Source organism: Oncorhynchus gorbuscha, unplaced genomic scaffold, assembly GCF_021184085.1.
Source record: "Oncorhynchus gorbuscha isolate QuinsamMale2020 ecotype Even-year unplaced genomic scaffold, OgorEven_v1.0 Un_scaffold_898, whole genome shotgun sequence".
NCBI classification, from domain to species: Eukaryota; Metazoa; Chordata; class Actinopteri; order Salmoniformes; family Salmonidae; genus Oncorhynchus; species Oncorhynchus gorbuscha.
Genome location: NW_025745664.1, coordinates 172,772 through 185,201, shown reverse-complemented (window position 1 = coordinate 185,201; position 12,430 = coordinate 172,772). Strand labels below are relative to the sequence as shown.

At 44.4% G+C, this 12,430-nt stretch overlaps 1 protein-coding gene and 1 non-coding gene across 2 annotated transcripts in view; both read left to right on the top strand.

Annotated features, from left to right (window-relative positions):
- Window positions 1-12,430, top strand: part of LOC124019386 (cytoskeleton-associated protein 5-like) — an 87,482-nt gene that overhangs the window by 34,528 nt on the left and 40,524 nt on the right. Inside the window, exons 26-29 of the mRNA XM_046334703.1 lie at window positions 6,499-6,631; window positions 6,976-7,064; window positions 7,933-8,052; window positions 9,360-9,509. Coding sequence (XP_046190659.1) covers window positions 6,499-6,631; window positions 6,976-7,064; window positions 7,933-8,052; window positions 9,360-9,509 — 492 coding nt within the window. The remainder of the gene's footprint in view (window positions 1-6,498; window positions 6,632-6,975; window positions 7,065-7,932; window positions 8,053-9,359; window positions 9,510-12,430) is intronic.
- Window positions 9,603-9,707, top strand: LOC124019389. The gene has a single exon (XR_006835771.1). It is a non-coding gene; the product is annotated as a small nucleolar RNA SNORD67 (small nucleolar RNA).

Sequence of the window (12,430 nt, the reverse complement as noted above, 5' to 3'; positions counted from 1 at the left end):
GTATAGTGTGAAAGGCCGAAACACCCTAGGAACCAAAGGTACACTACTGACGATGCGCTCCCCAAATTTCACCACGCTCACTGTTCATTAACTCTTGGAAGTGCTTGCACAAAGGATAGTAACATCTCATCCTGTGTTCTTGGAATCTGGGGGAGGGTAGCAAAAATGTCTGCAACATTGAATGTCCCCAAGAATACAGTGGCCTCCATTCTTAAATGGAAGACATTTGGAACAACCAAGACTCTTCATAGATCAGGGGGAGAAGGGCCTTGTCAGGGAGGTGACCAAGAACCCGATGGTCACTGACAGAGCTCCAGAGTTCCTCTGTGGAGATGGGAGAACATTCCAGAATGACAAACCTCTCTGCAGTACTCCACCAACCAGGCCTTTATGATAGTGGCCAGACGGCAGCCACTCTTCAGTAAAAGGCACATGAGAGCCCGCTTGGCGTTTTTCCAAAAGTCACCTAAAGATTCAGACCAATGGCAACAATCCTCTCGCCTGATGAAACCAAGATTGAACTCTTTGGCCTGAATACCAAAAACCTGACACCATCCCTACGGTGTTGCATGGTGGTGGCAGCAGCATTGTGCTGTTGGGATGTTTTTCAGCAGCAGGGACTGGTAGACAAGTCTGGATCGAGGGGAAATATGAAAGGAGCAACATATGGAAGTCCTTGATGAAACCGTGCTCCAGAGCGCTCAGGACCTCAGACTGGGGCAAAGGTTCACCTTCCAACAGGACAACACCCCAAATCACACAGCCGCGAGAACATAGACATTTCCCGAAGCCACTCCCATCTCGATTTGCAGAGCCAAAGCCCGGACTTGTACCTGCTCGAACATCTGGAGAGACCTGAAAATAGCTGTGCAGTGACGCTCCACGTCCAACCTGACACAGCTTGAGAGGCTCTGTAGAGAAGAATGGGAGAAACTCCCTAAATGCTACAAGTTTTTCCTCACTTGTCATACCCAAGAAGACTCGAGGCTGTAATCGCTGCCGAAGGTGCTTCAAACAATGTGATATTTCAGGTATCAGTAAAATAACCTGTTTTTGCTTTGTCATTATGGGGTATTGTGTGTAAATTGAGAGGGGGGGGAATCATTTAAGCAATTTTAGAATAAGGCTGTAATGTAAAAATGTAGGAAACATGGCTTTCTGCTTTACTGACCATGGATTTTGGACAAATTCTTTGGTCTCTGACATATTTTAAGTACATTCAGTTCTTCTCTCCATTGGTGTGATCTGCGTTATCACTTCCTGGTTAAGGAGATTGTCAGTACAGGGATACAAAGTATGGGATGTAATTTCCTGTCATGGTTTAGGTCCACTCAACCCCTTAGAAGGCAGTGTAAATGCCAATAAATACAGATATTGTGAGTGATCACCTTAAACTCTAAACTGGGAGGGTTCTCTTCCAGGATGAAAATGCCCCCATCTACATGGCATGAGTGGTCACTGACTGGTTTGATGAGCACACAAATGATGTATACCATATGCCATGGCAGTCTCACCAGATCTTAACACAATTGTACATTCTGCAGCGGCATCTGAAACGGCGTAGGGCTGGGCAATATGCACACCATTAAGACAGCGCTGGAGAAAAAGGCTGACGTTTTAAGTGTTCCTATCCAATAGTTTTTTTTTCTTTGTTTCTTTGCCTTTAACTTTTTCAAACTTATTTTGTACATAATATTGCTGCTACCGACCGAAAATAACTTCTCGACATCAGAAGAGCGATCACTCAGCACGATCTGGCAGAATCCTCTTTTTCCTTTAACGAGCCCGATGTGAATGACCGTTCTTTCCCGGGAACAGGCCCAGATCCCTGTCATTTGTGCGAAGAGAAGGTGGAGAACAAGGGGCCGCCTCTCCCATCTCCTCATTGGTTTATAGAAGCAGGTACCCACGTGCCATCTTCATTGGTTATACCCACGTGGGTGACTGAAAGACAACTGTTTTGCCAGTCGTCGTAGTATTACTATTAAAGTTTAGATGCCAATCACCATATAAGTTCAAAGATGAAAAAGCCTGGAAGGATGAGAGATGACTAGAAACGATTCCGATGTCCGTTTTATGTGTGGATTAATTGACGGAGTAGAGGACCTTGTGCATTTCAGGTAAAATAACAACTCATTCTTTATATCCCAGGAAAAATTTGCTAGCAACAGCAAGCTAGCTAAATGGGACAAATTAGCTAGCATGTGCAAGCTAACTAACTAAATTGCCATACATGTTTAACCTGTTGATCCTACCCCCTACTTTTTCGAACATTCTGTTAAAAATCGCGCAACATTTCAGCGCCCTCCTACTCATGCCAGGAATATAGTATATGCATATGATTAGTATGTGTGGATAGAAAACACTCAGACGTTTATAAAACTGGTTAAATCACGGCTGTGACTATAACAGAACGTGCGTCTCATCGAAAAGTGCAGGAAAATCTGATCACTGGAAAATATATCAAGGCGCCACTTGTATGTATTGTTGAATAGAAACCACATTACCTGGAGCCGAGGTTGCAATACCTACAGCTTCCACACGATGTCAACAGTCTTGTCATTTGCCTAGGATTTGTTTCTTGGTCAAACGGACAAGAGACAACCCATTTCTTCCGGTCTCCGACCGGATATTTTGGTTGAGGTTTACCTGGACATTATTTAAAGACTTAGAGCTATAGAATATACATCGCCCGTGATCAATTTGATCGATTATTAACGTTTACTAATACCTAAAGTTGCATTACAAAATTATTTCGAAGTGTTTTGTGAAAGTTTATCGTTGACTTTTTATTTAAAAAAAAAAATAAGTTGCGTTATAAAACGCTGTTTTTTTCCTTGATCAGTCTTCATAGATCGATATCTAGGCTATATATGGACCGATTTAATCGGAAAAAAAGACCCAATAGTGATGAAAATAACCTCACACTGAATGTCAACAAAACTAAGGAGATGATTGTGGACTTCAGGAAATAGCAGAGGGAACACCCCCCTATCCACATCGATGGAACAGTAGTGGACAGGGTAGCAAGTTTTAAGTTCCTCTGCATACACATCACAGACAAACTGAATTGGCAGCAGTCACTCAATGTTAGTGGTGGCTGTTTAACAGTCTGATGGCCTTGAGATAAACGCTGTTTTTCAGTCTCTCGGTCCCAGCTTTGATGCAACCTGTACTTACCTCGCCTTCTGGATGATAGCGGGGTGAACAGGCAGTGGTTCGGGTGGTTGTTGTCCTTGATGATCTTTATGGCCTTCCTGTAACATCGGGTGGTGTAGGTGTCCTGGAGGGCAGGTAGTTTGCCCCCGGTGATGCGTTGTGCAGACCTCACCACCCTCTGGAGAGCCTTACGGTTGTGGGCGGAGCAGTTGCCGTACCAGGCGGTGATACAGCCTGCCAGGATGCTCTCGATTGTGCATCTGTAGAAGTTTGAGTGCTTTTGGTGACAAGCCAAATTTCTTCAGCCTCCTGAGGTTGAAGAGGCGCTGCTGCGCCTTCACGATGCTGTCTGTGTGAGTGGACCAATTCAGTTTCTGTGATGTGTATGCCGAGGAACTTAACTTACTACCCTCTCCACTACTGTTCCATCGATGTGGATAGGGGGTGTTCCCTCTGCAGTTTCCTGAAGTCCACAATCATCTACTTAGTTTTGTTGACGTTGAGTGTGAGGTTATTTTCCTGACACCACACTCGGAGGGCCCTCACCTCCTCCCTGTAGGCAGTCTTGTCGTTGTTGGTAATCAAGCCTACCACTGTTGTGTCGTCCGCAAACTTGATGATTGAAGGCGTGCGTGGCCATGCAGTCGTGGGTGAACAGGGAGTACAGGAGATGGCTCAGAACGCACCCTTGTGGGGCCCCAGTGTTGAGGATCAGCGGGGTGGAGATGTTGTTGCCTACCCTCACCACCTGAGGGCGGCCCGTCAGGAAGTCCAGTTGCACAGGGCGGGGTCGAGACCCAGGGTCTCGAGCTTGATGACGAGCTTGGAGGGTACTATGGTGTTGAATGCCGAGCTGTAGTCGATGAACAGCTTCTCACATAGGTATTCCTCTTGTCCAGATGGGTTAGGGCAGTGTGGTTACAACTGTGACCTGGCCAAGATGAAGAAAAGCAGTTCGACACACATAGTTACACATGGAATAAACAGTCAATAATATGGTAGAAAAAGTATATATACAGCGTGTGCAAATGAGGTAAGATAAGGAAGTAAGGCAGTAAATGGGTCATGGTGGTGAAGTAATTACAATATACCAATTAAACACTGGCGTGATAGCTGTGCAGAAGATGAATTTGCAAGTAGAGATACTGGAGTGCAACGGAGCAAGAAATTAATATAGTATGGGGATGAGGTAGTTGGATGGGCTAAGTGCAGTGATCTGTGAGCTGCTCTGACAGCTGGTGCTTAAAGCTAGTAAGGGAGATGTCTCCAGCTTCAGTGATTAAAAAAAAATATATATATATATATATATATATAAATATATAAATGCAGTTCGTTCTAGTCATTGGCAGCAGAAAACTGGAAGGAAAGGCGGAATTGGCTTTGGGGGTGACCAGTGAAATATACCTGCTGGAGCGCGCGCTACTTGTGGGTGCTGCTATGGTGACCAGTGAGCTGAGAAGGCGGTGCTTTACCTAGCAAGTACTTGTAGATGACCTGGAGCCAATGGGTTTGGATACGAGTATGAAGCGAGAGCCAGCCAATGAGAGCGTACAGGTCACAGTAGTGGGTCGTTTTGGGGGCTTTGTTGACAAACTGGATGGCACTGTGATAGACTGCATCCAATTTGTTGAGTAGAGTGTTGGTGGCTATTTTGTAAATGACATCGCCGAAGTCGAGGATTGGTAGGATGGTCAGTTTTACGAGGGTATGTTTAGCAGCATGAGTGAAGGATGCTTTGTGACGCGTAGCACTCACATCTAGCCATGAAGTGCTTTGAAAGGCTGTTCATGGATCACAACACTTATCCCAGAAACCCTAGACCCACTCCAATTTGCATACCGCCCAAACAAATCCACAGATGATGCCATCTCTATTTCACTCCACTTTCCCAGCTGTACAAAAGGAACACCTGTGTGAGTGTTATTCACTGACTGCAGTTCAGCGTTCTACGTCATAGTGCCCTCAAAGCTCATCACTAAGCTAAGTACCCTGGGACTAAACACCTCCCTCTGCTACTGGATCCTGGACTTCCTGACAGGCCGCCCCCCAGGTGTTAAGGGTAGGTAAACCCATCCGCAACGCTCATCCTTATCACAGGCTCTTCAGATGCATACTCAGTCCCGTTCTGTACTCCCTGTTCACCCGTGACTGCACGGACAGTCACGACTCCAACTCCACCATGTTTGCCGATGACACAATAGTGGTAGGCCTGATCAATGAGGAAACCGCTTATTGGGAAGAGGTCAGACCTGGCTGTGTCAACATCAACTGTTCAGAGGAGACTGTGAATCAGGCCTTCATGGTCCAATTGCTCCAAACATATTTCTACTAAAGGACACCCGTATGAAGAGGAGACTTGCTTGGGCCAAGAAACATGAGCAATGGACATTAGACCGGTGAACAGCTGTCCTTTGGTCTGAGTCCAAATGTGAGATTTTTGGTTCCAACTGCTGTGTCTTTGAGACTTAGTTAAGTGAACGGATGATCTCCGAACGTGTGGTTCCCACTGAAGCATGGCGGTGTGATGGTGTCGGTGCTTTGCTGGTGACATTGTTTGATTTATTTAGAATTCAAGACCCACTTAACCAGCATGGCTACCACACCATTCTGTAGCGATACGCCATTCCATCTGGTTTGCGCTTAGTGCCACTATAATTTGTTTTGGACAATGAACCAACACACCTCCAGGTTGCTATTTTACCAAGGTGTGATGAAGTGCTGTATCAGATGACCTGGCCTCAACACAATTGAGATGGTTTGGGATGAGTTGAGTGAAGGAAAAGCAGCCAACAAGTGCTCAGCATATGTGGGAACTCCTTCAAGACTGTTGGAAAAGCATTCCAGGTGAAGCTGGTTAAGAGAATGCCAAGCTTTCATCAATGCAAAAGGTGGCTACTTTGAAGAATCTCAAAATATATTTAAAACATTTCTTTTTTTCTTTGGTTACTACATGATTCAATGTGTTCGTAGTTTTGTTGTCTTCACTATTCTATAATGTCAAAAATAGTAAAAAATAAAGAAACCCTTGAATGATACTGTATATTCTGAATCACATAAGTTGATTAAAATCTAAATGATTTTTAGGCCATATCGCTCAGTCTTAAAACAGTGTTTGCCACCAACAAAACACCAAATTATGGAATTTCTCATGGAGATCGATACTTGTAGAATCTAAGCCAAGGTGCATTGAAGCTGTTCTGGTGGCACAACACCCTATCAAGACAATGTTGGCATTTCCTTTATTTTGGCAGTTACCTGTATCTTTGAATCCACTCCCAATATGCTTGCAAATAACACTGTCTTGAAGTTAATTGATGATTTAATACATTTCATGTCTAGCCTGCCTCTAAGGACCAAGTGGTTGCCATGCTGGACAAGGCCAGGGATGTGATGCCTGCTAAATCAGCTGGTCCTGCTAAAGCTGCCCCCACCAAGCCTGTATCCAGCGTCCACCCAGCCAAAGCCCTTGCAGGTGGGTTCACATACAGCACTAAAGGAATTATATAATCCAGGGAAGGGCAAAAGGCGGATGGAATGAGGTCGTGGTGAATTACGTGATTGTTACTTTTCTTTATCCTGCCTTAGTGTTTCATTTTTGAAGTACTAATGTGGCCCTCGATCCTTGATGTTGGCCATCCCTGAGCAATGAGTAGAAATTGATTAGCTTTCTTCAATCCAGACCTCAAATACAGCTAACACTAAAAGCAAAACAACTCAACTTGTACTGACCCATAGGCATCTCTAACAGAATTGCAATTTTTTTGTGCGATCAGCCTCTTCTTTAAATCCATGTTTCTCTCCCTCGTATCCCCTTAGCTTTGAGCAAAACCCAGGCTCCCATTGAAGAATATGCAGTTGCCAACCCAAAGAAAGCCAAGCCAGGGGCACTACCGGCCAAAGGAAAGGTGAGTGAGTCAAAGCTGTTCTCGTGTTCAACATTTTTCGAGCGTCACCAATATCCATATTTGTGTTACATGTACTGTACCTAATGTCTTGAGTTTGATCATGGTGCTAGAACATGCCAAAGTTGCACTTTAATTTTCCCTTGGATGATGGCCACCTAGGCTTGTTTTATATTGATCATAGAAGTATTAATCAACTATTTATTTTTGAAGAATCAGTCACTTAAGACTGTGGTCATCCAGAATGGAGGGTTTTCTTTACAATGTTTATTAGGGCACGGTGTAGCAAATCTAGCATTGGTTGTACTACAATTTCAGGTACTCTCCGTTTTATCAGTTATGTTCCATTTCATGCCAAATGAACACGACCCTGGTGTTTTGTGTGGCTAGTGGAGGTCTCAGGAGTTGAACTCCACCCTAAACAGCAGCAGGAGCTCCAACGGGAGCATTAACACCAGTCTGGACAAGGAACCTAGTGCCAGTCAAGCTAAAGGCTCAGCCTGGGGGAGTAACTGTAAACAGCAGGTACCTCAGGCCTCTGCCTGAAAGGAAATGCACTAGAAAGGGTGCTTGTACTATCTGCTACTGTTGATGACATGCATGTTTCTTTTCGAACGGGGACATGGTTTTCTTTTTATGGTGCACACACACTGCCATTAACGGAATCGTGCACATAAATCTCCACCACGATCATCCCTCTTTCTCTAGGCACACAGTGTTAGAGGTAGACTCACAACTGTGCTTATTTGGTGCGTTCTTGCCTATTAGTCAACTGTTCTCACGCCCCCCAATTCCTTTAAGGGTCAGTTTCTAGTCCCCTATCGCTCTGCTTTGATGCTCCTTTGAACCTTTATCCCCCACCTCTCTCCAGGCTACTGCTGGGAAGAAGCCCTTGGGTAAGGGTAAAGAAGAGGAGGACAAGTCTGGTCCCATCTTCACCATGGTGCCCAACGGCAAGGATCTACGTGTCAAAGACGAGAAAAGCTTGAAGGTTTGTATGTCATAGGGCTGTCCCCGACCTCAAAGATCTTGGTCGACCGAGAGTTGCCTGTTCTTTCAACCAATCGATTTGGTCAATTTTTAAAAATATTTTTCAGAGACACACCTTGTGTTTTGAATAATAAACTATATGTGCTGAGCTTGTTTGAAATAATTAAGACACAAATGACTCGGGAGCCAAAGCGAGAAAATAATTTGCACCGTCATTCACAGCCTGGTTAGCCAGGGCACCAAAACAGCAGAAGTTGATCACCACTATGCTGTTTACTTTCTGCATCTATGTCATATCGCTGAGTGCCTTTAAATGAAAGTGAATGTTGTGCATTAATGTTAATACACTGTACAAAAATATAAACGCAACATGTAAAGTCTAGGTTTCATGAGCTTATTTCTCGCATTCCATTGCCAAGATAATCCATCGACCTGATGGGTGTGGCATTTCAAGAAGCTGATTAAACAACACAATAATTTTACAGGTGCACCTTGTGCTGGGGGCAATAAAAAGCCACTCTAAAATGTGCTGATGTCACACAACATAATGTCACATATTTTAAGGGAATGTGCAATTGGCATGCTGACTGCAGGGATATCCAGTGGTTTGAATGTTCATTTCTCTACATTACGCCTCCGTTTTAGACAACCGCAGGCCACTTGTATGGCGTTGTGTGGGCGAGCGGTTTGCTGATGTCACCATTGTGGCAGACATAAACCGTGATCAACTAACATCTAGGGCAATTTGAATGCGGAGATACAGTGACACGATCCAGAGCTACAGTGTGATGCCCTTTAAAAAATATATTTTATATATATATTTTTTTTTTCCAGTGTCTGTAACCAGATGCATATCTATATTCCCAGTTGTGAAATCCATAGATTAGAGCCTAATGAATTAATTTGAATTGATGGATTTCCTTATGATCTTAAACATTAAGATTCTACAGTGTTATTTTTGTTCAGTATAGTAAACCATACAATTCTGAAAACACATTTATACATAATATACTTATTAGATTTGCACCTTTGTTCTTACATAATAACCATATACAATTTCATTAGCACATGCCTTGGTGTGCCATCCCTGCATCTTCTGCAAAGGATTATTCAGTTGGCTGAGACAGGCGCAACTCAGAATGGTGTCGTGTGCCTAAAATAAATATGTCCAATGCCTGTCAATTAAATTGGGTCAGTCCTAGTGTGTGCGCATCTATGGGCAAAAGTGTTTGGTGGTGAATATTCAGAAGTGTAGTTCACATTTTTGAGTAAACTATTTGAGTGAAATCTACCCCCTGTGTGTTGTAGACGCTAAAGTGGAACTTTGGGTCTCCTCGTGATGAGTATGTGGAGCAGCTTAAAGTTCAGATGGCTCCCTGTGTGGCCAAGTGGCTTCAGGAGGAACTCTTCCACCATGACTTCCAGCACCACATCAAGGCCATCAACTCCATGATAGAGGTGAGACCATATGCATACATAGACTTCTAGTACCAACTCGGAGCTTTCACCGCCATAACAGGTGAGCTACATACTGACCCAGATATAGTAGAATTTGTGAGTGATGAGTTGCACCCTTAGTCAGGTGGCTGGTAGCAGGGGCACAGGTGTCCCGTACCTCTGGGGACACCAATGTGCACATGGGCTGTCTGGCTCACCCCAACATACAAACACCACCACCAAAACACACAGACTTACTCCAGCATCATGATAAATCAATCAATAAGTGCAATTACATGCATTGTATGCTTGTAATATACCAGGGCACACTATGCATACAAAAGTATCTGGACACCCCTTCAAATTAGTGGATTTGGCTATTTCTACCACACTCTGTTGACAGGTGTATAAAATCAAGCACACAGCCATACAATCTCTAAACGTTGGCAGTAGAATGGCCTATACTGAAGAGCTCAGTGAATAACTCAGTTTGTCAAATTTCTTCCGCAAAGTGGTAGGCCACACAATGGGACCGCAGAGTGCTGAAGTGCATAAAGTTGCCTGTCCAAACTGCCTCTGGAAGCAACGTCAGCACCAGAGCTGTTCCTCGGGAGCTCCATGAAATGGGTTTCCATGGCCAAGCAGCAGCACACATGCCTAAGATCACCATGCGCAATGTCAAGTGTCGGCTGGAGTGGTGTATAGTTCGCCACTATTGTACTCTGGAGCAGTGGAAACACATTCTCTAGAGTGATGAATCACAATTCACCATCTGGCAGTCTGGACGAATCTGGTTTTGCGGATGCCAGGAGAACGCTACCTGCCCAAATTAATAGTGGCAACTGTAAAGTTTGGTAGCGGAATAATGGTCTGGGGCTTTTTTGTGTTTCGATCACCTTTGTGATGCGAACCACCTTTGGATGTGTCTGGCCTCACTAATGCTCTTGTGGCTGAATGGAAGCAAGTCCCCGCAGTAATGTTTCAACATATAGTGGAAGACCTTCCCAGAAGAGTGGAGGCTATTATAGCAGCAAAGCGGGGACCAACTCCATCTTAATGCCTATGATTTTGGAATGGCATGTTCGACCAGCAGATGTCCACATACTTTTGGTCATGTGTATTTAAAATCAAACCAAATCTCATTTTATTTGTCACATACACATGGTTAGCAGATGTTAATGCGAGTGTAGCGAAATGCTTGTGCTTCTAGTTCCGACAATGCAGCAATAGCCAACAAGTAATCTAGCTAACAATTCCAAAACTACTACCTTATAGACACAAGTGTAAGGGGATAAGAATATGTACATGAAGATATATGAGTGAGTGATGGTACAGAGCGGCATAGGCAAGATGGTATTGAGTACAGTATATACATATGAGATGATTATGTAAACAAAGTGGCATAGTTAGTGTCTAGTGATACATGTATTACATAAAGATGCAGTAGATGATATAGAGTACAGTATATATGTATACATATGAGAATAATAATAGGGTAGGGTATGTAAACATTATATTAGGTAGCATTGTTTAAAGTGGCTAGTGATATATTTGACATAATTTCCCATTATTAAAGTGGCTGGAGTTGAGTCAGTGTGTTGGCAGCGGCCACTCAATGTTAGTGGTTGCTGTTTAACAGTCTGATGGCTTTGAGATCGAAGCTGTTTTTCAGTCTCTCGGTCCCAGCTTTGATGCACCTGTACTGACCTCGCCTTCTGGATGATAGCGGGGTGAACAGGCAGTGGCTCGGGTGGTTGTTGTCCTTGATGATCTTTATGGCCTTCCTGTGACATCGGGTGGTGTAGGTGTCCTAGAGGGCAGGTAGTTTGCCCCCGGTGATGCGTTGTGCAGACCTCACTACCCTCTGGAGAGCCTTACGGTTGTGGGCGGGGCAGTTGCCGTACAAGGCGGTGATACAGCCCGCCAGGATGCTCTCGATTGTGCATCTGTAGAAGTTTGTGAGTGCTTTTGGTGACAAGACAAATTTCTTCAGCCTCCTGAGGTTGAAGAGGCGCTGCTGCGCCTTCACGATGTGGTCTGTGTGGTGGACCAGTTCAGTTTGTCTGTGTACGCCGATGAACTTAAAACTTACTACCCTCTCCACTACTGTTCCATCGATGTGGATAGGGGGTGTTCCCTCTGCTGTTTCCTGAAGTCCACAATCATCTCCTTAGTTTTGTTGACGTTGAGTGTGAGGTTATTTTCCTGACACCACACTCCGAGGGCCCTCACCTCCTCCCTGTAGGCCGTCTCGTCGTTGTTGGTAATCAAGCCTACCACTTGTGTCGTCCGCAAACTTGATGATTGAGTTGGAGGCGTGCGTGGCCACACATTCGTGGGTGAACAGGGAGTACAGGAGAGGGCTCAGAACGCACCCTTGTGGGGTCCCAGTGTTGAGGATCAGCGGGGTGGAGATGTTGCCTACCCTCACCACCTGGGGGTGGAAATGCCAGCGATATATTTTGCAATATAGTGTTTAAAAACAAATGTAGTGTAATGCCACTGCTTTTAACTAAGACATCGAAGGTGTCAAATTTATATCCTGGTCCAGCTTTGCATTTGTTTTGCTAGCTAAGGGGCTAGATGTCAAGATCATGCTTCTTGGTTACAGCTGAGTATCATCTGCATTTTAATGGATGAGAGCTTCCTACTGCCTGAGCTATGTTGATGTCAATTGAGAAGTGGTACCTACAATCAAGTCTTGGGGTACTTTTTGGGGGGATCAAGTGTAAGTTTAGAAGGTGTGGGAGATGAGGAAATGTTGGATGGGCAAGTAGGCATTACTGAGTCAAATGGGAATCCTGACTTGAGGAAGGGGTGATTAAAGAGCTCAGCCATGTGCTTCTTGTCAGTAACAACCACATCAACATTAAGGGACATGGGCAGCTGTGAAGAGGATAGTTTATTCTCCATGTCCTTAAAGTAACTCACTTTGGCCTTCC